This window comes from Python bivittatus, unplaced genomic scaffold (genome assembly GCF_059951505.1).
Source record: "Python bivittatus isolate LINGU-HERP-01145 unplaced genomic scaffold, Pbiv_v1 ctg000530_np1212, whole genome shotgun sequence".
Lineage (NCBI taxonomy): Eukaryota > Metazoa > Chordata > Lepidosauria > Squamata > Pythonidae > Python > Python bivittatus.
Window position 1 is genome coordinate 1,057,357 of NW_028277085.1, and position 22,964 is coordinate 1,080,320.

General features: G+C 52.8%; 1 protein-coding gene across 5 annotated transcripts in view; it reads right to left on the reverse strand.

Moving 5' to 3' along the window:
* Positions 1-6,048: 6,048 nt before the first annotated feature.
* The window catches only part of TLN2 (talin 2), an 86,286-nt gene continuing 69,370 nt past the window's right edge, over positions 6,049-22,964 (reverse strand). For 4 of the 5 annotated variants that reach the window (XM_088148270.1, XM_088148269.1, XM_088148271.1 and 1 more), the window contains exons 42-57: positions 22,394-22,495; positions 21,393-21,512; positions 20,604-20,750; positions 20,343-20,509; positions 18,545-18,728; positions 17,585-17,710; positions 16,740-16,856; positions 16,181-16,366; positions 14,218-14,325; positions 13,033-13,138; positions 11,654-11,778; positions 9,466-9,591; positions 8,905-8,967; positions 8,374-8,556; positions 7,633-7,758; positions 6,049-7,258 (exon numbers count right to left, since the gene is read on the reverse strand). In XM_088148270.1, coding sequence (XP_088004396.1) covers positions 7,130-7,258; positions 7,633-7,758; positions 8,374-8,556; positions 8,905-8,967; positions 9,466-9,591; positions 11,654-11,778; positions 13,033-13,138; positions 14,218-14,325; positions 16,181-16,366; positions 16,740-16,856; positions 17,585-17,710; positions 18,545-18,728; positions 20,343-20,509; positions 20,604-20,750; positions 21,393-21,512; positions 22,394-22,495 — 2,115 coding nt within the window. In that variant the 3' untranslated portion in view covers positions 6,049-7,129. The remainder of the gene's footprint in view (positions 7,259-7,632; positions 7,759-8,373; positions 8,557-8,904; positions 8,968-9,465; positions 9,592-11,653; positions 11,779-13,032; positions 13,139-14,217; positions 14,326-16,180; positions 16,367-16,739; positions 16,857-17,584; positions 17,711-18,544; positions 18,729-20,342; positions 20,510-20,603; positions 20,751-21,392; positions 21,513-22,393; positions 22,496-22,964) is intronic. The other variant, XM_088148272.1, reaches the window with a different exon arrangement.

The window sequence follows — 22,964 nt, forward strand, 5'->3', positions numbered from 1 at the left end:
GCAGGCCCCGGGGGTGGGGCGAGGGGGGCAGGAGCAGGAGCAGGAAGTGGGGCTTCCTCGGCTGATTGAGGCTCCTGCTTGAGTTTCTGTCCTTCCCTTGCTGGCCTCTGTTTTTTGGCAAACCCCATCCCCCAGGCTCTGAACAGACCTGCCCAGATTGCTTAACCCTTCAGGCAGCAGCCTGGCTCCGTGCAGGTGGAAAAGGCGTGGAGAACAGGACCGAAAACAGCCACCCACGGGGGACTTGTAATCCCTTCCCCGCAAGCCATGGTTAAAGCTTAGCCCTTTCCTTTAGAAAGAAGGTGACCAAAGGTCGCCATGCGAAAGGGAGGAACGGAAAGGCAGTAAAACAGGCTTCCTCTTCGCAATAATTGGGGGGGGGGGCGCCACTGAGCGGGGAGAGGGAAAAGAGCCTCGCAGCTTTGCTTCCAAGGGGGACAGAATGAGCCAGCAGCTGGCACCCCCTAAAATTAGGAACCTGAGCCGCGAAGGGCAGAGCCAAAGCAAGCGGGAGGGCTTGGCGGCCCCACCGACTCAAAAGGCGCCAGCGTGACACGAAGATGGCCAGGCGCCAGTCTTGGCGGGCCCTTTGGGCTCCTTCGGCCACGCGGGCCACCGCTGCAGCTGGACACCCGGCTGATCCCGGGGCTTCTCTTCCAGCACGGCGCGCGCGAGCTCCACCGGCCCGAAGGGAGCTCTCGCGCTCATGGCCGCGCGGGCACAGGACGCCGTGCGAGCGAATCAAGGAGGCGGGCAGACGCGTTTCCGGACGCGGTGGCGAGAGCGCATCAGGCCGCCTCGCCCGGGACTCCGTGCTTTTAAGGGCGGCGGGGAGTCACGCCACCCCCGCAAGCGCGCTCGGGCCTGCCTTCTTTCGCGCTTCCCACGGCTTTAGGGAGGCGGCTGGCGGGGCTCCGCCGCGGGGCCGCTTCGCCCCACAGCGAGGCCGCCTCCCGCGCTGCGTCTGGCTCCGGCCCTCCCCTCTCTCCCCCTCTCCCCTCCCGGACGCCCCCTGGGGCCGGGGAGCCGCGGATCAGCGGGCCCTCGTCGGGAGCCCTCCCCCTCCGGCCTCCCCCCGGCGTACACCAGAAGGGGCCGTGAGACCCCGGGGATGGAGTGGCTGCTGAAGCCGAGCCCTTGCCGAGGGGGCGCTCAGGAGGCAGGCGGGGGGGCAGTCTCCTGCTTCTCCTCCACAGGCCCCCCGACCCTTTTCCCAAGCACGGAGGGAGGGAGGGAGGGAAAAACTCCTGCCGGTCAGCTGGCCGGCTCCCTCCCCGCGTCGAAACCCCGGCCCCGCGAGCGCCTCTGCTGGAGGCGCGCCCTCCGAAGGGACGGCCGCCCCTTCAAGCGGCAGCCCTGGGGAGGCTGGAAGCGGAGCGTCTGCCTGCGCCCCGCCGGAATGCAGGCGCGGGCAGCTCCCCTTCCCGGCTGGGAGCAAAATGCCCTAATATGGAGCGGAGGCCGGAGCCCCCGGGGATCGCGCCGCCCCGCAACACCCGGCAGCCGCGGCTCTGCCCTGCCCTGCCTCTGGACGGCTAGCACGGCGCCTTGCACCCCCCAAACCGCCTTTGCCTTCTGGGCTCCGCAGCCCAGACAGTCACCCCGGGGAGGGGGCCGGTTCCTGGGGGTGGGGGCGGGGGGCAATACCGCAAAGCAAACTCTGGGCATCACCCCCTCCTTGGCTAGAGGAGAGCTTGGGCAGGGGCACAGAGGCACCTCCCTGCCCCTCTTCTACGGCAGCCGAGGAAGGGCAGGGAGAAGCCAGGCTATGAGATCCCTGCCACCAAGGAGAGCCCTTCGCTCAGGGGGCTTTTAGAGGGGCTTTGCAGCTCCTGCCATGGTTCTGCTCCAGCCAAGCCCTGAGAGGGCTGGGCTCGAGGGAGGGGCTTCCAAGCCAGCCCCCACGAGACGCCGGGCCAGAAGCACCCCGGCCGGGTCCAGAAAGCCACCCTTCATTTTTATCGCCAGGCTCTCTCCTTTTAAGAACGAACCTGAGGGAGAAACCAATCCTTTTCTGGCCCTCTATGCGCTCTGCAAGGCAGAGCAATGATTTATGCGCATGACGTGAGTGCATGTTGTACTCTCATTCTCTTCCGAAAGACAAAACAAAGCATTTCAGGCAGCGTGGAGCAGCCAGATCTTCACTCCCCACTGAAAATGTAAGTGGGGTCAAGCCGCTGCTGCTTGGCGGGGGCAGCCCTCTCAAGCCTGCCCTCCCCCCGCTCCTGGCAGGATTGGAGTAGATCTCCCATCATCCCCACCCAGCAGTAGCTTCAGGAAGGCATTGGTTACACTCACCCCTAATGCTAACGCAGGCGCAGCATGGAAGGGTTGAGTCTATTTGCAGCTCTAAGCCAGCATTCCTCAACCTTGGGGACTTTAAGATGGGTGGACTCCAACTCCCAGAATTCCATGGCCAGCATGCTGGCAGGGGAATTCTGGGAGCTGATGTCCACTCATCTTAAAGTCCCCAAGGTTGAGAAACACTGCTCTAAGCCACAACAGGTAAGCTAAACATGAACCAGCCACGTCATGTGCAGTCTGTCCAGGACTCTTTGCACTGGGAAGACCCAGCTACTGCCCCCGCACTCTGCTGCCCCCCCCCCCCCGCTCTTTAGCCTGGCTGCATTGGTAGGCACTTTCTCGGATTTGGCTCCTGCGATCCTTCCAGGACTGAGAATGAGGCAAGGAGAGCTGCGTTCTGCCAGCGTAAAAACAGCGAGATTGTCCAAATTGTCAATGCTAAGATTGAGAAAGGGGACTCTAACGCTTTGGCAGACATCCTGGGAGGTGAGGCAGGGAAAACTCTCCTGCTCCCTCTTGAATGAATGCCTGTCGAGAGATTAGACAGGGAGCGCCAGACAAAAGATTTCCTCCCTTTCAAGTCACCCCAGCCTTGGAGGACCACGGATGGTGACAACTCGGTTCAGGAATGCTACCCCCTCAGCGAGCCACAAAAACGCCAAGCATTTCTGAATTCCTGGTCTTGGAAGACTGGCTGGCAACAGAGGCCGCTTGCTAATTTTTTCTGTGCTGTGCAATGGCCTCGCAAAATATGTGGGGAATGCGCCATCTCATTTTCAGTTTATTCCGCTTTCATCATCCAAAGTGGCTTGAAAGAACGGATCGGAGAGGCTGAGCAACTCGAAATTTGGATCGTTCCCCGAAACAATGTCGTTGTCTTTCTCTCCTTACCCGCTTCCATTTCTTCCCTCTTCCTCTGTTGAGTTTTAGACTGGAAGCTCTTCAGGGCCGAGATCTGGTGACTTGAATGCGCCAGTGACTCTGCACGTAAACAAACACAGGGCTCGTTCGTGACTGTCCTATGTTGACAGCCACTCCCCCCTCCCCAGATCTCACACTGTTATATGCAGAATTCATCTTCCTAATAATAACAGCTCTTGGGATTTGCTTAAAAAAAAAACATCTTGGGAATCAACAGTTCAAAATGAAACTTACCTACCCAACACCACTGACCTTCTAGCTCTTCTTCAAGGCCAGCCCAAATTGGAAGGTAAGTTTCACGACGTCTGACTAGGAAACGGGCGTCACTGGCTCCCTTAGCAGAGTTACACAGATGAACTCTTTGCCTCAACCGGAGCTCGAAAGTCCCAAGTGGGCAGAGCCTACAGGAAACTCTGAAAAATTGGCCCTGGATGATTTTTGGAGTTGTGTGTAAAATGCTTCCTTTTCTGCAATATACCTTTTCCCACATCCTGGAGGAGAATCTTCAAATTTCATTCTGTATTTTGAGAAAGCGAATGAACTGGTTCTAATCCTATTTGACTAGCTTCCTTGGTCAGAGGGGATCCCAGCCATTCTACTGTAGACCGTAATACCCAATGGCTTCTGATAGCATTTCAAGAAGGACGGACAATGCTTAGCCATTCCAGATCCCTTCTGAAGGCTCAGCTAGTTTAAGAAACGATAATGCAAGTTTCGGGGGGCAAGGGCAACAACAGGCTAGTGTAAGCTTGTGAGTTGCGATGAACCACTGTTCCAACCCCACCCTCCCCACCCAGTTCTGGCAGGACCCCAGTTGTCCCCTGCTTTCGTTTGCCTTCTCTGCGGACAAAAGCAATCATCTCAGGAAAGGTGTGGACTGGGTACCTTGAGGCGGCAGGTGGGCTGCGTATCTGCAAACCGCAGACAGACAGGGATTGTATTTTCCTGCCAAAGGGGTAGCTATTGTAGCCAAAGCAGTACATCTGGCAGCTCCCCAAAGACTAACACCTTTTCTTAGGAACACGCCATGGCGATCTACCACCTACAGACGCTCACGCCGCAACCAAGGTTCTCCTAAACATGGACATCGTCCTTCTCCTAAGACAGTCACTTGATCCGAGTACCTGATTTCTCACCAAAATGGGGTGTGCGACATTTTAAAACAACAATCCCAAAGCAGCTACAGCAGTGAGATTTGTTGGAGGGTTCATGAGAACACTGAAGGAAGGAACTACTTGGTTCAAAAGTTTTATTTAGGGTAAATACAAAACAGCTTGGTGGGCCAGATAAAGAGGATACATACAGTGTAACGTCAAGAGAACGCATCCTTTCACTTTGGACAGTGGCCATCTTCCTTTTGTGGGCATGGCTGTTTCTGAGGGCGAACCCCCCCTTCCAGAAGCCCAAACGCCACGAAAGGCGCATCAGCTGCATTCAGACAGTCTGTGGCTGCACAGCAATGTCGTCTTTGACGGTATCCAGAGCGGTTTGATTAAAGGACAGAAAGAACAACCAGCAAGTCCTCAATCTCCGTTGCTTGCAACGAGGACATTTCATACTCCACCGATAGAACAGAGAGTCTGGGTTGAGGCGAGGACACCGTCCTTCGCTGGAAGAAAGCCCCCCCCCGCAAGAAAAGGCGAGCACAGCTGTCCTATGGAAAGGGGCTCATTTGTTGACCAGGCGTCTTCTCCAGAGAGCCCACGGCAGAGCACCAAGGGAGGGGTTTTAATGGCAGGAGCAGAGGGGGCAGAGCCCGAAGAGAAAGAGCTGTGGCCCCTTTCACAAAGGCCTCCCTTCGGGGTCCATTTCCCTTTTTAATTGAAGCCTCGCATGATTAAAACCACCAGGAATTTAAAGCTCCTTGCCACATGGCTTTCTTGCTGGAGGACGCCCAAGGAACCCTAAACTACATCCGGGACGTGACCCATCTGGAAATTCTCTCCCTCCAGACTTGTGGACGATGACGACCATTCCCTCGCTTGGCCTTCCTGCCTTCGGACCCCAAGCCACGTGCCCTTCTCTGCATGTTTTCCTAGGTTTCATGACGGGGGCCAGTGGACAAAGGCTGAGAACAAAAGGTACCTTTCTGAAAGCCAGTCCGCTCACCAGAGCCAGTCCTCCAAACCGTTCCCAAGGCTGCTGCAGGTGACCGCTGCTTTCCCAACAATGGGGAAATCTTGCTAAGGTTATTCTATCCAGTTATCTCTGTTTCCCGTGACAGCTGCCAATCGGGGGGCCATTACAAAACAATCAAAACAAGGACACCCCTCCCTGCATGAAGAAAAGGGGCTTCGCAGGGAATAGACAAGCTTATCTGTCCCTTGCTCTGCTAGCTTTGTGTTGGCTGGCGATGCATTTCATGGAGATTTGACCTTCCATCTGCACTGACCATCCACAGGCTGGAGGACACGTCCACAAGCAGGTTGTGCCCCCTCTTCTACACTCGCCAGTAATGCCACCCCCCCTTTGGGGCAAGCAAACACCCCTGGCTGGGCCTCTCCAGCGTCCAGCCTGACCAGAACTTTGCCCACCCCATCGGCCAAACGATGCCCAGAAAGGTTTTGCCTGTACCCCAGGTAGCGCTTCCCAAATGAAGGTGACTGGAGCTGAGCAGCTGGCTACCAGGTGAGCGATGATGCTTAAGGAAACTTCAAGGTATTCAGGATGGTCTGAGAAAGCCATTTTTTCCCCAGCAGATATACCGCACCCCTTGTTCTGAAAATTTCTGCTACCTGATAGTTAGGCTGATTGAGACAGCCCAGCCAAAACGTATTAAGCAATTACCGTATTTTCAGCCATGTTGCAAGGTTGGTTTGGAATAAGAAACACAGAGAATCGTTTTACCTTAGCTAAGATTTTATGTCACATTAAAGGAAAAATAATTGCAGCACCTTTGAAACTGCAGCCTCTCACTCAGATTTTCTTTTTCTAAAATGCTTCACTTTAGATAGCAGTTCACCGATCATCTACTGGAAAAATACAGTCTTGCTTTATTGTTCAGATGTTAAATATGTAGACATTGTCTTTTGCAATTCATAAAAACAGCGTCTGACTCCCCCTGCAAAACTTGGGGAAAAAAAGGACCGAAATGCACGTTGCTAATCCCCATGGGTTCATCCGGTTTGAATTCACAACCCAAGAGCAGCTTAACAAGCCAGGCTCAGACCCAACGTTATTCCATCGCAGGTCTAAAACCCACCTCTTGGGCGATCACCCGTTCTTGCTCGCAGTAGTAAAATATTTAGGGGTGGCCGAGGGTGCACATCCCACCAAACAAATTCTTCACCAAAACAAGGGAGAAAATCGGTTGAGTTGTATTTGGTACTCTGCTCAAGAGGTGAAAGGGCATTTTGCTACTCCAAAAGCAGGATTATGCTAATTCTCTGTGGGGCACAGGGGGGCTGCTGTCGACAATGTGCTAAATCGAATGCTTTTAGTGCAAACAGGTACTGTAAAGGGCTCCCCCATTTTTTTCCAAAAGAGCGGAGCCATCTTGTAACACTGGCAGAGACCCACCTGCCCCCAGCTCCAGTTGGGTCGCTTCTTCGCGACGTAGACGTCTCAATGCTGCTTTCCTACATATGATACCAAAGTCCTTAACACAGGTCAAAGAGGATAATAAATAGATCAAAACTTCAGGTTACGCTATAATACTGACTTGATCACCCCGGTTGTGAGAAGCAAGACCTCTTTCTCCTGAGATACAATAAACAAAGGCCGGGGTGGGGGTGGGGGGCACAGGGATACCCTAACACTGTACCGTGGGGTGGGCTTGCGTCGGGTCTTCTCCCACACCCCAAATTTTGGCAAGTGCCTGGCAGTGTCTCTCTGCAGCACAACCCCTCCGCCCGCCCACCCCGCGCTCAGCTCTCTTTCCTCCAAGCAGAACCAGGGCAGGCCTTTAGCCCTCCTCTTCCCGCAGCTCGCTCGGGAGGAACTTGTACTGCTGCTGGCGGATCTGGGCCAGCTTTTTCCTGGCTTCTTCCAATTCCCGCTCCTTCTTCAGCATCTCCTCCTGGGCTGCGATGATCTGGGGGAAGCAAGACAAGGACGATGCTACGAAGTCCGATGCAGGAAAACCAATTAGCCTCCCCGTGGTTGCCCTGCACGAGCGAGGACCAGGACCCCGGAAGAATTCAGGCCCCCGGCATCCGACACAACCGCGGGAGCCGGCTGAGCTGCCCTGCCTGTGACCCTCTACTTTCTCCCAAGTGCCAGGCAGAGAAGGGCAGCCCCGGCTTCCCTGGACCAGAAGGAGAGGCTCTCTACCGCGCCCCAGCTCCTGCCAGGGCCAAGCGGAAGCGAGTCCATCCTTCCGCTTCCTCCTACAGACTCAACCGATCCTCACCCCAGAAGAAAGGGGCAGGGACCAGGAAACGGCTGTGCGTGGGGGAGCAGACTCACCTGCGCGATGCCTCCCACAAACTTGGTCTTCACCACCACATCATCGTCATCCGCCTTTCCGAAGGCGGCCTTCTGAGCTGCCCTGACCAAGTTGTCCGACGCCCGTTTCACGGCATTGCCTGCGACCTACAGAGGGACAGCAGACACAGCAACTGAAAGTGCACCGTTTAGTACTCGTGTCGGTGCAACTATTACAACCATCTGGCACAAATGAATAGCCCTAAATTACACCTATTAACATGTTAAAGCCTCAAATCCAACTTACGGCTAGTAAAACAATTTAAGACTAAGGTTCAAGCTAGAAAGGCAGTCTAAAAGCTGACCGATTCAAAATCCGGCCAACGAGCCATTTAAAAGCGCCACACCCAGGGAAGATGCTCTGCCACTGCTGGGGAAGCAGCTGACCAAAGAGTCTGACCCTCCCATGGACCTCAATGGCTTGAGCTGTCATGCTTGGCATGCTGGCTGGGGAATTCTGGGAGTTGAAGTCCACACATCTTAAAGTTCCCAAGGCCGAGAAACACTGGCTCAGATGTTCCTCCAGCTGAACAATGGTGAGTTGGCTTTAGCAACCCATCTTGCTCCCCAGCCTCCCAGCAGGGTTGCAAGATTTGCCACGGGCACAACCAAAAAGGTGTCACCTCAGCAAGTCCCTGGTAAGAAACAACATGGATAAATAAGGCCTCATCTCCCCCAGTCAGTTAGGGTGGGGTTCCCAACATGCGGACAGAGCAGGCTTACCTGGAGCCTCCTCATGGCCTCCGAATCCTGGTCAGCCTTCACTTTGCAAGCCACCAGCAACTGTGCTGTGGAAGCGGCCACTTGCTTGGCCGAGGAGATGAGCTTCTCCTCGCTGGCATGGCCTTGGACCGAGGCGTTGGCTGCTTCGCAGAGGTTGCTGGTTGCGGCTGCCACCATCCGGGCCTGCAGAGGGCATCCGAAAAGGTCAAGGGCCCATCTCAGGATGGAACTGAGCCGAGGGTCCCTCAGGTCCAGGCAAAGGAGCAACTGGCGTGTGACCTAATTTAGCACAGCCCTTGCAACTGAAAGTGGACAGGACCTGGGCTGGGTCGGGTGTCTGCAGTAAAAACCACCTCTCCATCTTCTGCTCCAGCCCTTGACCTGACTGCTCTTCTGATTCTGTGGCGAACGTATCCCGGTTCCTCCCATGGGAAGCACCCAGCCTCGAGGAGGAACCCTCAAGGCCCAAGAGGCTGGCTAGAACCCGAACCTTTGCCTTAAAAAAGAACGAAAATATTGCCAAGGACTCACCGCAGAAATCAGCCCCTGAGACCACTGTCCATCATCAGCGGCGTTGGCAGGAATGGCTCCCACCTGGAAACCCAAATTAAAAAAGACCTTTACATCATTTTAAAGCCTCTTTGTTTGGGGAATAAAGCGGAAAAACATGTTTTTACTTCCTAAAGACTCCTTGGTCTTCAAGACGGTGTCAAATTGCACATGTGGGTACTACACGACTGTAAGAAGATGGCACCATCAATTCCGCTCCCGTGCATCTTTTTTTTCCTCGCTTTCCTGGAGTTGCTTCCTCTGGGTTTATCTGTCACATTAAGCTGGAAAGTGGTAGGTTTGCAAAATGCAGGAACCCAGCCACGTTGCATGCACTAGGCCACTATGGCTGTTTAACAATCGTAATTGAAAAAATGGTGACTTGGAGGTATGTGCAAAGCACAGCCCAGGATTTGTGGGGCAGAAAGGGCACTGGAGAGTAGGGAACGCTCAGAGGGGAAGCGAGGAACAAGGGGCAGGCAGATACAGATGTCAAAACAGACCCACAGCTTCCAATCTGTTGGTGGGGTCTCGGCCACCCACCTTGCCTTGGGCGACCAGCTCCCTCTGAGCAGCAGAGGCCGACTTGACGAGGGCGCTGGTGGCGGCAGCGATCGACTTGGCTGCTTCGAGAATCTGTTCTTCGAAATCCAGGGTCTCGTCCGCCTGCTGGGATCAGAAAAGAAGCCGTCACGCGCTGTTCTGGGGAGCTCTCTGCCAGTTCCTCGCTGGCTCTGCCATTTCGAACAGGCCCCCCAAGCGAGCGAAGCTGCAAGACGTTCTGTCTGCACGAGACTCTCTACAGTTTTCTGCACTGGAAGAAACTAGAAGGAAGCTGCATTGTAAAATTCAAAATTCATTTGGAGAGAAAAGAAATACTGTGGGCATCTTGGAGAATTCGCGGCACGAGGGGCACCTTTTGGCATGACGACGTCAGGCTATTTTTCAGGATTTGGGAGGGCAGAGTGGCAGTGGCTGGGCTCCCGGGAGCCTCCCATCACCACCCCTTCCTCCCCGTTACGCCCTCCCTGCCCCAAACTGGCCCGCCTGGAGGGCAGGGGTGGAGGAAGGCAGCTTCAGGAAAGAAGGAAACGCTCTTGGGAGGACAAAGCCAGCAGCTGCGTAAGAGGAAAGGACTCCCACGGAATCTGGAGAAGGAAAAGAATGGACCTGAGGCCAGATGTCACGGGTTCAAGGATGCAGGGGAAATAAACCAGCTGGTTTTTCTTTTTTCGGACAGAGCCGAGAGACAGAGCTGCGTTCAGCCTGTTTGGGGGTCTCGTGAGCTGCGCTGCCCGTGAAGCAAAGCGCACGGAAAATTCAGGGACATTCAGGCACCAGAAAAGCCCAACAGCTTCCAAGTTGGACACCAACATTCTGGTTCTCCATTATCCGTTCCACAGGATTAAAAGATAAACTGCTGCTACGCATGGCTGTTTCCGTAACTGATGTCTAGCATCGCTATCGCTATTTCAAAAGTTTTCTTCAACAAATCCCACAAGATCAGAAGCCATCATTCTGTGGCAGTGCATTTCAAGTCCCAGCATAGAAGTCCAGCCTGCTGGAACGGAGCAGTAAAGAAACCAAAGTAAACTGATAAAAATAAAATAAAGCCTATGGCAGGGGTTCTCTGCATTTGCTCTCTCTCCTACGCATCCTTTAAATCAGTCTGGAAGGGAAAAAGCGCCAGAAGAATCTGCAAGAGTTCTTCTAAATTCTCTCTGTGGGTTTTGTTATTGCCTCCTGCTATGTTACACGTAAAACAACGTCCCCGGAGACAAAGCGAGACACCGTAGGAATGTTTGATATATAGTTGGGCCAAATTACAACCTAATATATCAAACATATCACACAGAGTCTCACAGGACAAAAAAGCCATTCAGGTATGGGCTCAAGCTTGAAAAAGGAACACTGAACAAATGGAAGCTGGTTTGGGTTGATGGGGAACACCCCCTGCCCGCCTTCCAGATGCTGGAGCCAATGGGCCCAGTTCCAGGGGAGCTTCAGGGAGGAAGAGGTCCCGTTGCAAGAACCTTGCTGCCCCCAACAGCTTCCCAGGAGAAAGCACAGAAAAATGATTTTCTATCTTAGGTTATGAACTACAGGCAAACAGATGATGATTTGTTCCTACAGATATTCTTGCCCTCTAAGTATATTGGGGAGTATCCTGATCAACGAGGAGGCAAAGCGTCAGCTTCTGTTTCAGTCCATTCCAGAAAGGTTCAACTGAAAGATTTTCAGCATGATTCATAATCTGTGGGCAACCTATGCGCTGGACAAAAAGGGAGTACGTGGTGTGCAATGAGCCCACCTACGTGTGTCCTGTTCTGATCTGGCTGGTCTTGGGAAAGAAACAGCTTTTGCCAGACGTTGTTCACACATGGCTAGGACAGGCCTGAGACAGCAACCACAAACATCTCCCTGCTGAAGTTCCTCACCAAAGACCTCTCTGCAGCAAGTCTCCCCACCTCAACCAAACCTCTTCCTCTGCCCTTGCAGACAACCTGGTCCAGACTCTGGCCAAACCCCTCCTCTTGTTTTCCCGCTGCAACTCTTTGGGGATCCAAGACGCCGTGATTGCTCAAGCCCATTCAGCTAGGACCAGATGCATCTCCCTGGTCCTTCAGGAGAGGGGAGGCTCTGCTTGGGACCCCTGCTTGCTTGGGAGGGGGATGCCTTGTAGGTCTCCCCCTGAAGAGGGTCTCCAGATTGTAGCCCACCCCCTGCTCACCTTGGGCTTGGCTCTGGGTTTCAGCTGCTCCAGCTTTTTGGCAGCTGCTTCAATGGAAGCAGCAGCTCCGAGTAACTCCGTCTCAGCAATGACGGTGGGATCTTCGGGGTTGACCCATTCGGTGCCTGGAGGTTGTAGACAACAATGTAGTTGATTGTATTCTGTTTTCCCACTCAACTAACAACCGTTTGACTTCCTCAGCTGGGAGACAGATGCAGCTTGTATAGTCCTCACACCTTCTAGTATATGGTCTTATTTATTTCATCTGTTGTGTTGCTGGTGTCGCATCTCTGTACTTCTGCTTGTTGTTCTGACTGCTCACTGACCACAATAAAGCTTGTAAGTAAAACATTAAACCTCGAAGAGGTGCCACGCCACGCCACAAGGTGCTAGAACCTGAAAACCAAGGTTGTCCTACAACAACAATGGAAGGAGACACCCTCAACTCAAGCTCAGCTTCTGAATGCCACCTGTTTTCCCAGCCACGACACTGGTTCTTTGGCTTCCCAATCTAGCTGTAATGGTACGTGGGAATGGCCTCGGGAGACAGGGCAACGAGACGCAGTCAAGGAAACGGTCAGATAAAAGGCAGCTTAGCCTGCAGCAGGAATGTGGAGAGGCAAGAGGCTCAAAAGAGACCTTCCCTAGTATTTTGGGCTGTAAAGGGGAGTGGGGTGTTGAGAATTGTACTTTCAGACTTGCAAGATTCTGTTAATGTAACCTTACAATAAAATAGAATTAGTTCATCTGGTTGTGTTTTCCATCTGGTCTACCTAGTAAGGCTGATGCTAGCCTACAGCCCCGGGATTTTCTGCTGGTCTCCTTCTCAATGTCAAACTGGGTCTGATGCTGTTTAGCTTCCAAGCCTAAATAAATTTAGGCAGTTATTTAGTTTCCAAGCCTATATAAGTTTACAGGCTTACAGTTACAGGAGAAGATTTTGTTTCCCTCAATTTCGTTCGGCCAGGAGAGATTCAAAACTGCTGCCTCCCCCACAAGCCCGTTTGGGGTTTTCCTCAGGCATGCCCCCCACTAAGAGAGGGGCGAAGGACAGGGCCCTTTTGGTAGCAGCCCCCACCCCCACCTTCCTCTCCCCTCTAAAGGAGCCCAAGTTGGTTCCAGCCCTACTAAGTTTTGGACTGCATCGCTTTGATTATACTGACTATACCACTGATTATATTTCAAGAAGCGTTTTGTTCTGGCCTTTACTTTCGCGTGATTTTCAAAATCTGAAGACTGATTTGGGAGCCCCAAATCTGGAACAGTCGTGCCACTAAAACAGAGCCCCTTCCCCAACCACCCGGCGTTCTCTGCATCGCTTTCCGGCTCCCGGAATCCAACACAATTTCCGCAGAGAACGCCCGGGAGACAAAACTCACCTTTCATGGCTTCGGCGGACTGTATGAGCTCTGTCACGGCCCCCGCGACCCCCTTGGACAAGGCGGTTAGCAGATGCTTCGACTCAGCGCTGGGCTTCTGCAGAATCTGCGTGTGGAAGGGGAGGGAGGCGAAGGTTGCACAAAACGGCACGCGGCTTCCCGAGCACCTCTCCCTTTTCCTCTGAAACCTCCCTCCTCTCGATCTGGCCTGGCCGACGCGGAGCAGCGTCCTCAAGCTCCCCTCGGCTTGGGTCGGCCTTGCAAACAGTGGGTCAGAACGGGAAAGGCTTGGGCCACCACTGGCCAATCTCTCCCCAGCGCTTGGGCTCGGAAACATCAGCCGTGTTCCCCTGGAACGAGTTTCTGGCCGGTTTCATTCTTCTCCTGCCTTTTGCTCGCGGGTGACAAGCGGTAACGCCGAGGCCTTTTTTGTTCAGCCTTTATCTGTACTTCCGCACAGACCCATTAACTGAATTCGTCGAGAAGCATTTCAATGTGCCACCTTGAAAAATAAAGGCTGGCGGTGTCTGCCTTTGGATCTGTGGGTAATTCTGTTTTTCTATTCAGGTTGCTCCACAGCCACCTCTCCACCCCAAGTTGCGCCTACGGGGCCTTTATCTGCTGAGATCAGACCTGCTAATTGTGGGGTGTAACGGTCCGTGGGCACGGCCTCGGGAGACAGGAGGAAGAGCCGTGGACTGGACAACCGGCGTGTAAAAGGCACCTCAGTCCACAGAAGGAGAGGAGGCGTGGGAAGCGTTTCAGAAGGGACCCTCCCTGGCTTTCCGGAGAGTAAAAGGAGGGGAGGGGAGGGGAGGGGAGGAACACGTTCAGCCTTGCAAGACTCTCTTAACGCAACCTTACAATAAAGATGGAGCCGGTACTCCTGGTTGGTGCTTCCTGCCTGGCCTACCTCGAAGGGCTAGCGCGGGGGGAGCCGGCAAAGCTGCGTCTCTAGCTCCTCCCTCCAGAAGGGTCAGTTTTCCCCTGGGGAGGCAGGGGCTGGACTGCGATCTGCGGCCTCCAAAGCGGGTGTTCTGCTCCTCCGTCCCCCTCCCCAGCAGGACGCCTGCCTCTGCCTTCCTGATGGAGGCCCACGCCAGGGGCCTCTTGCCAGCTGCACTCAGGAGGCAGCCCGGCCGACTCAGCCGCCCCCAGAAGGGGCAAGGGGGTCGTTCTCCTTACCATCAGAACGTGTTCCAAGAGCTCCAGGTAGGCCAGGGTGCACTCAGTCCCGTAGTGCAGCGCTCTTGCCCGAACGTCTTCACTGACATCGGGGTGGTAGGAGGCTTGCTGTGGGGGTGAACACAAAGCCCATCAGAGGGAGCAAAATCTCCTGGCAGAGAAGGAGAAGCCACAAAAAAGGTGCCCTCCCAGGCTTGGCTCTTCATATCGCATCCGGCGCAGAAAAGGCACAGCTTTTACCGCGGGAGCCACAGACGCGGCTTACTGCACGGCCGATGCTCGACTCTTCCTGCCCAACCCACGGGGGCTCCCAATCCTGCGTGCTCCCAAAGAAATGAGCTTCCCCCTTTCTGCCCCCCCACCCAAGGCACTTCTCCCCCCAGCAGCCGGAGAACAAAGGGGCATTCCGCGGGAGGCTCATTTGCTGCAAGCGCCCTTGAGAACCGAATCTGAAATGAGTTGGGCTTGCGAGAGAACCGAGGCTGAGTTGATTAATCACGTGTTCAGACTGCCAGTTAGGATCCCTTCCACCAGGGGGAGATCCCAGACCATCAGGCTGCAGAGCGGCTCTGTGCCCGGGGATTGCCCGGTGCAAAGACATGCCCCCCCACCCCCGCCCCGGGGAGGACAGAGCTGGACCAAAAGGGGTGGCCCAGCTCGGGAGCAAAGATGCCAGGCTGCGTTTTGAGCTGGGATCTGCAGCTTGCTTGCTCACTTTCCTGGCCATGGTGGGATTCAGCGACTCCCAGGGCCGGGGCTGCTTCCAGGTGGATGGCTTTTGCTCCCCATTCCCCCCACAAGCAACTCCTTTGGTCCTTGGAGTGCCACCAGCATCAGTTGTTCGGGTCCTGCAGCCAAGCAACGAGCAGCTCAGAACAGGGATTCTGTCCCCGTCCATCACGCTCACGCACCTGCAGAGCCGCTGAATCGCTGTGCAGGGACCGTATCGGATGCCCTGTTTGCACCGGCTCCCAAAAGAACTAGCAAGACATCTACCTACCTGTATGTAGTTCCCAAAGCCCTTCACACAGTCCTTTGCTGACCCCCTTAAAACTCAAGAAGAGGCGCTAAAACCATCCCAGTCCAGCGGCCAGGCAGAGGCCTGCGGACGAGACCCCCTCCTGCCTTGTGCCCTGCAGCCGGGGCTGGAGGGAGGCTGCCCCAACCGGGAGAGTCACGGAGCCCTCAAGCTCCGCAGCCCTGAGGAGACCCGTCCTCCGAGAATTTATCCAGCCCCCTTATAAAGCCCTCCGTGTCAGCAGACGTTACCACATCTTGTGGTAATGAATTCCACGGGTCGAGGCCGCCCTGTGTAAAGTCCTTTCTTTTTCAGTTCTAAATCCTCTTCCGGCCAGCTGTGTTGAAAGAGCCTTGGCCTCAGCGTTTTAAGAAGGAAGGAAGGAAGGAAGGAAGGAAGGAAGGAAGGAAGGAAGGAAGGAAGGAAGGAAGGAAGGAAGGAAGGAAGGAAGGAAGGAAGGAAGGAAGGAAGGAAGGAAGGAAGGAAGGAAGGAAGGAAGGAAGGAAGGAAGGAAGACATCCCACTGCCTACTTTTACCAAATCCTGCATGATTTCATAGAGCTCAGTCCTCTCCCACCTCGCTCACTTTTCTCCTAAGCTAAGTCTGGGACGTTCTAGCCTTTTCTCCCTCACATAAACCTCTCGGAAAAGATCAGTGCTATCCTCTTTCGGGGCCCAGCTGGTTAAAGTATCCTCCTTTCTGTTGGAGACAGACTCATCGTCATCAACGTCCCTTGCAGGTTGCTTTCCAAACGAAGTGGAACAAAGTCACTCTGAAAACAAGGCACGCTTATTTTCAGCTCAGCGCCCCCCCAACCCCTTTTCAAGTGCAAACCGGCCCTGCGAGCGACGCTCCCCTTCCTGCGGGTATTTCTGAAAAGTCCGCCCAGCCGGCGAGCGGCTGCAAGGCCGGAGTCCTGCGGGAGCAGCTCTGCGTGGCTCTACCTTGCAGGCGGCCAGCATGTCCGCCACGGCTTTGCGGCTGAGGTTGGCCGTCGCGATCACATCCTCCTGCCGGCAGGAGTTCCCGGCTGCCACGGCTTTGGCCGTCGCCATGGTGATGCCTTTCGTCATCCGAATGGACTCCTCTGGGGACGAGGTCTTTTCGGGAACTTCCTTGGACTGGAACACCTTGAGACGCCGAGGAGGGGAGCAGAAGGGTAAGGGGCACCGCAAGAGGGCTCACTGACGAATGGGCCCACCGGAGGTGCTGGCGGGGGGCAAGGGCTGCAGGTTCCGGTCCCTGCTGAAGCAAGCCAGCCCAGAGCCGGCAAGGGAGAAATAAGACCCTTCCTCTAAAGAGCGCCCGGTCCGGGGCTCCCCCAGAGCACTGGGCAAGAAGCTGCTGGAATGACGGGGTTGCCGGCTGTTGAAGTTGCTCCCCCCACCCCAGATGGGAAACTGCTGCTCAGCTGAAAAGCAGGCAGCCTCCTCCAAATTTAAGGAATTGCATGGGAACGGGTCCCAGCCCTGGCCACAGACAAGGCACGGTGGGCGCGTTTACCGTGAGCTCCTGCTTGATGTATTCAATGGTAGCTTCAAGAGCCCTTGTTCCGCGCGTGGCCTCGTCCTCTACCGCCTTCACCGTCTTCAGGAGGGACGTGACATTGGTCACCATCACCTAGAAAGAAGGGAGAAAGGAAAGGATGCCCTGCAGCCCTCCCCGGCTGTTCAGGCCTCAGTCCAGGTGATCCTAAAGTCAAGGTAGATGCCGAGAGGGGCCAGGGCCTCCTTCCTGGCCGAACGGTCTCAACCGCAGAATTTGCTGAGCCTTGTGGGGAATCCAGCACTATTGTGGAGGGCAGATGGCACAGCGAAGAGGCTTTCTAGACATTGGGGCCATCTGGAAATAGCTATCATGGCTGAACCTTAACAACAGGTCTTTACTGGGCAAGCATCTCTCTTGCGACATTGGAAGAGGAGAACCGGGTTAGTCCATGGTGACAAAAAGTCAGGAGTCTGGTAGCACCTTTTCTGACTCACCAATTATATTAAAAGGCGTAAGTTCGTGAGACCTTACGCCTTTTAATAAAACTTGTTAGCCTGATGTCTTGCGACCTTATGAGCTTAAGGAAGAAACAAACTCAGAAGAATAGAACGGCACACTTGTCTCAGACCTGTGCAGAGTTTAATCTACAAACCAGAAAGTTGTTTGCAAGAAAAGCAAAGAGCAAAATTTGCCCCAGGGGGGAAGACAGAGATACAGAATACAGTTCTAGTGATGGGAAGGTCTGCGAGGACCACTGTGTGCCTTAAACCAGTGTTTCTCAACCTCAGCAACTTGAAGAGGTGTGGACTTCAACTCCCAGAATTCCCCAGCCAGCAGGAAGGGCGAATACTTTCCCATACTTTGGCAGCTCCCTTGAGCTGGTACATAGACGGGTCGTCTGCTGGCTTGCTCGCAGCTCCTTTGGTTGCACCGATGAGGTCAGACAAGGCCTTCGCCACATCCTTAATGGCATTGATTAGCACGACCTGTCAAAATACATTAGTTGCTTTAGTTGTTCTCAATTAGCCATGTGTTCTGGCATTTAGTGAGATGATATTTCAGTTTATAATGTCAATTGGTGTTGGAGAACAGGTGGAGATCATTTCAACAGCCAGACTTCTAATCATCTGCTTTCCACCCAGCCCCGTGCCAGCCAGTTGGGTTTTTCAGCCATTCAAAGTCTGATCAACCTCTACTGAAATTAACAGTCTCAAGTACAACAGGAATGCCACGTTCAGCAGCTTTGCACTCTCCAGATCAGCAAGAAGAGTGCAAAATGACTCAGGACTAGGAATTCTGGGGAGAGCCGCAATTTCAAGAGTTCTGGAAGTCACATGGGAGGGAAAGGCTGGTGTGTGCAATACGTACATCAACATATCTAGGTTCACGTCTAGGTGAAGAGCAACCAAGCAAGAGTGGGAGGGATGCAATACGGGGATGCTTTTTCCATACTCTGTACTTGTCCAATGCCATGCAAGGCATTTTCTACGCCCTCAACAGAGTTTACATTTGGAGGAGAGTAAGGGACTTCTTTTGCAGCATGAACTCCGGTGAAAGAACAAGAGTCCACCACCCATCAGAGGAATGATCTCCTCCTATTCTTGACTTTTGGGGGAAAGGATGATCATTGACCTGCATCTACGTGCAGGCCCCCAGGCTTCTTGACCCAGTCTCTGGACCTACTGTGGTGCAGAAGACCTCTCTCTAAGTTCACACAGCTTAGCTTCAGAAGCCCGATAGAAACTCTTGTCTGGCAAGAGGCTCTGAGTGATTTGGGGATGACCAAGCCCCCCCAATCCTAGGATGGAGCCCATCCCCACCTGAGTTTCGGGGTCATCTGAGCCCAGGCTGGCCGCTCCCAACTTCACGACCTCCGCCAGTTGCGTGATGGTGCTTGCGGAAGACTGGGCTGCCTGGGCCAATTTCTCCTGGCTCGAGGCTGCTCCAGAGACCAGCAGCTTGGTGTCTTCAACCAAAGCCTTTGCAGTCTTTAGAATATTTTCCCTGGGAAAAGAAACAGCATGGAAGTGGGAGAAACAGGAGCAGGCAAAAGTCAAGCAGCACCTTCTTCCTCCTTTGCATAAACAGGTGCAAACAGGTGGGAGCTGTTTGTGTCATTTTTATTAATGCATTTCTGATTGATTGCCTCTTGCATTTGAATGTTCCTTTTGCATTTTACCCTCCGTTTTAGCTTTAATCACATTTAGGCAGTTTAGAATATGTGATATAAACTTAAAAGTAAACCAATTATTCTGATTTATGCTCAGCTACAATCATGAGTGCAGTATTTCCAAATTCTGTTCCATAATTAGCTTTAATTAGCTCTAAAGAGTGGACATAGGCCCACGACTGATTTCTTGGGTGACACAACAGAACGTGTTATATTTCTACATTACCATAATAAAAACTTAGCTCCGGGTGTGGGGTTTTTACATGGTTTAAATTTTAACATTATTAACAGAAATCTTGGGAAGAATAGTTTAAAGAGTTCATGCACGTTTAAATATCTTTTTCCCAACAATACAGAATCAAGAGAACCCTTCTAAAAACAGCTCTGTAGTGATATTCTCAAGGTCCTGAAAACACTCGTGTTTCTGAGCTTCAGCCCTCGTCTTGTGCTTAGGGGTGAGAGAATCATAGGCTTGTCTTACTTAGAATTTATCTTTACAGACAAAGAATTTATCTTTACCAAGGCATCGGCTGTTCAAGAGTGAGGGGAAAAAATCTCATTTAGGCAAAAGGAAATTAAAACTATTTCTGAGTTTACTAATTCAAGATATGACTTCCCCATACTCCATATCTGTCTGAGCTAAAATACAACAGTACTACTACTACTATTATTAAATCAATGGCTGAATACACTTTCCTCATGAACCACTGCATTATTGTTTCTTTCCAAACCCCGCAAAGCAATTTCAGAGTAAATCTTCAAGGATTTCTACAGCAGCTTTCATTAATGTGGAATTACACATAATTGGGTAATAACACTGAAAATTTTAAAAGACAGAATATTTTAAAACTGTGCATCCTACGGCTTTTCAAAACCTCTTGGGCTCCTTCCCGAGAGAGCTTCTGAACCAGAGAAGAAATGACTTTATACATCCCAGAACAGCTAGGAAACTGAAAAGGAAAGGACAGCAGCCTAGAACCAGAGGCATTTTCCACCAGAACGTTATTGCTAGAACCAACAATTGATAAATGTAGATTCTTCACTCCTCAGCTTTGCTTAAGCAGATTTTGCAGGTTTCTGAAAGATGACCCTGTATGTGTTTTATTCTACTGCAGACACAGGACAGCATGAGAACTACAAACCGTGACGCTTGCAGGAATTCAACCACCCGTTCTCCATCTATTGGAGACATGAAGGCGATGGGGTGGGGGGGGTGGAGAACCTCTGCGGTTGTTTGGGCCACTAAATCATTTTGAAACCCAAGAAGTGGGGCCAGGGCACTTGAGCATTTCTACGCAGTGAGTCTCTTCTTCTAAACATCCAAGCCCTACATCTTTTCAATCCAGGTCGACTCTTCAGCTGAGGGTGACCGCTGGATTGCCTTGAGCACTGGCGGTTCAGCCACTGACCCCCGGCCTCTCTGCCCCCCGTTATGGGCCCACGCTCACCTGTGATCAGCAAAGGATTCGTTGTTCTCGGCATTCAGTGTCCCGGCCGCAGCAAACATGATGGTTGTGTCCAAGTCGGCAATGATGCCGGAGACAGCGCTGGCAGCGGTGATGCACGCCTGGGTGCCCTTGTTCCCCGCCTGGAGAGCCGACAACACCAGGGACACCTACCCAAAAGAAGGGACCGCGGTGGCTGCAGGGATGGCCCACGGGAGGAAGGGAGGGCGGCAAGGGTGGGGCTGCACTAGGGGAAGCGCCCACCTTTTCGCTGACTGTCCGGGTGCATTCGATCAGCTCCCGCTTGGTGTAGCCATCGGTTGGACATATCTGCAGGGCCCCGGCCTTTTGGACCAGGAAAATACAGCTGTGTCCAAGTTCTTGAACCCGCGTTCTGATCTGGAACCCTATCTGTAGAGCCAAGTGGTGGCAGGAAGAAAGAACAGGTGGTGTAAAAGGCTCCTGTTGGGATGTCAGCGCAAGTGAGAGTGGGAGGAACGATGGTTGAAGGGCTGCAGGAAAAGCTAATCCACAGCTGGAACATCATTGTCTGGGTTCTAGCTCGTTCACAAGAAGCGCATCAGAAAGATCCATCTCTATACAAGCTTAAAACCACCCTCTTGCTTATTATAACATATAACCAGTGTTATATGAGTGTCTGCTATCATGATGTTTGTTGGTGTTGTAGAATGAAAAGCAAATTAAAACCAAGACTAAACACCCTCCCGAACAGTGGAGAGGAAACAGATCAGAAGGATAAGGTCTTCTTAAAGAAATATGTCTTCCACCGTTGATGAAATGGAAAATTCCAACGGCATCTGATATTTTGGTCCTTGGTTAGTTCTCTTTCCAAAAGAATTAGGAGTACAGTTGGCATTTACTGTAAAACTAAATGGGGGATCTTTTTCTCCATGTTCTGAAAGAGGCTTCTAAATCTAGGGGGACACAGAACTTTGAACCGCTGCATCTGCTCCCAGCCCTACTGTGGGTATCTTTTTTCCCACAACCCCACGGGATGCTCATTTACTCAAGGGGGGACCAAGGACAGCAGACCTCCTCTGGTTCCGCAGTCCCCGCTGCCATCCGCCCTTGGGAAGCCAGGTGTCCATAGTCGGTGGTCATTTGCGATGCAAGTCCTCCCAGTTCCTCTGGATTAGTGACCGCCTTGGTCATCTGAAAGGATGCAAACAAGGGAGAGGAGCCTAGCTTGCCCTGTTTGACTCACAACACAGATTCAAGGGCCTAATTGGGGCTTTTGAAGATCCTCCCCCCAGTTTCGCTTGCTCTCCATCTTGCTGTGAGTCTCCTCCAGCATTTTGACACCTTTTATGGAGGGATCCTGTGGCAGTGTGAAGGTTCTGCTCTGACTTGTTCTGAACCATCGCTCTAGCTTTCTGTTTCTTCCCTCGCACAAGACCCTGTGTGTTTTACATCAAAGCACAGCTTGGGCATTTGCCGAACAGATCCACCTTAAATTAAAAACTAACACTTGGGATCCATCGGTTTGAGAAGAAAAACTTTTAGGGCAGCATAAAAATAATGCCAATTGATAAACCAACCAGCAAATGACTCCTCTGGTGGATGCTGGTTAACATGCAAGATCAAAATCTCCTGAAACACTGAAACACAATTGACAAAGCCCAACTGTCTGCAGAAATGCGGGCAGGTTCAGGCATCATTCCTCAACCAGACGTCTCCCCAGGACCCACTGATATGCAGGTTCGTATTGACCAGAGTATGCCCAACTGAGCCAAAGGGTGCCAAGCTAGCAATGTGGACGGCATTAATCCTACAAATGACCAGCTAACTGAGAAAAAAGGTCCGTCCTTTGCTTTGCATGAGTGCCCTTTCCTGATTATGTCAGGAGAGAAGATTCAGCAGTTAATCGGAAGACCATCTGGCAGAGGAGCTGAGACAGACACTCCTGGGCCAAGGCAGGCTATCTCTGACGAAGGGAGGCAGGAGGTTACTGATCTTATGTTCTGCCCGGCCACTGCCATGAGCAAGGAACCTGGGTCAAGAGGTGCACGGGTCTGTCTGTGTGCTTCTCTTACCATCTCTTGGGCTGTGACCGCGATGGCCCTGCAGTATTTGACGACGGTGGTCTGGTAGTCAACAAAAGACCCTTTGGCCTCGGGTGGTGTCCCTTCATCTAGCTGCATGGTGGGTGGTGTGGAAAAGAGAGGAAAGGTTATCAGCAAGAGAGAACAGAAGGCCTCAACCTGGAGGTCTCCAGAGCTGTTGGATTACACATCCCATAATTCACAATCAGCACAGCCACCAGCTTCAGATTATGGGAACTGGAACACCTCTGGAAGGCGCTCCCTAGGAGAAAGCTAATCTAGATACAGAATTCATGAATCCAAAAGAGCAATTTTCACCAGAAAGTTTGTGTCAAGAACCAAACTAGGAACAGGATTTTCCTGACTGTGTGCAGGATTCATGCATGTTCTTGTGCCTCCCAGAAAGAAACAAAAAAGTTTGGAATTGTAGAGCCCTTGGTGCTCTCTCAGCTTGGTTATTTGCTTGCAGATGTTTCATGACCCGACTAGGGAACATCATCGGTGCAAGGGAGTGTGGGGTTTGCTCCCTGTTTATATACAGTTGCTTGCCCTGCCAGTGTTG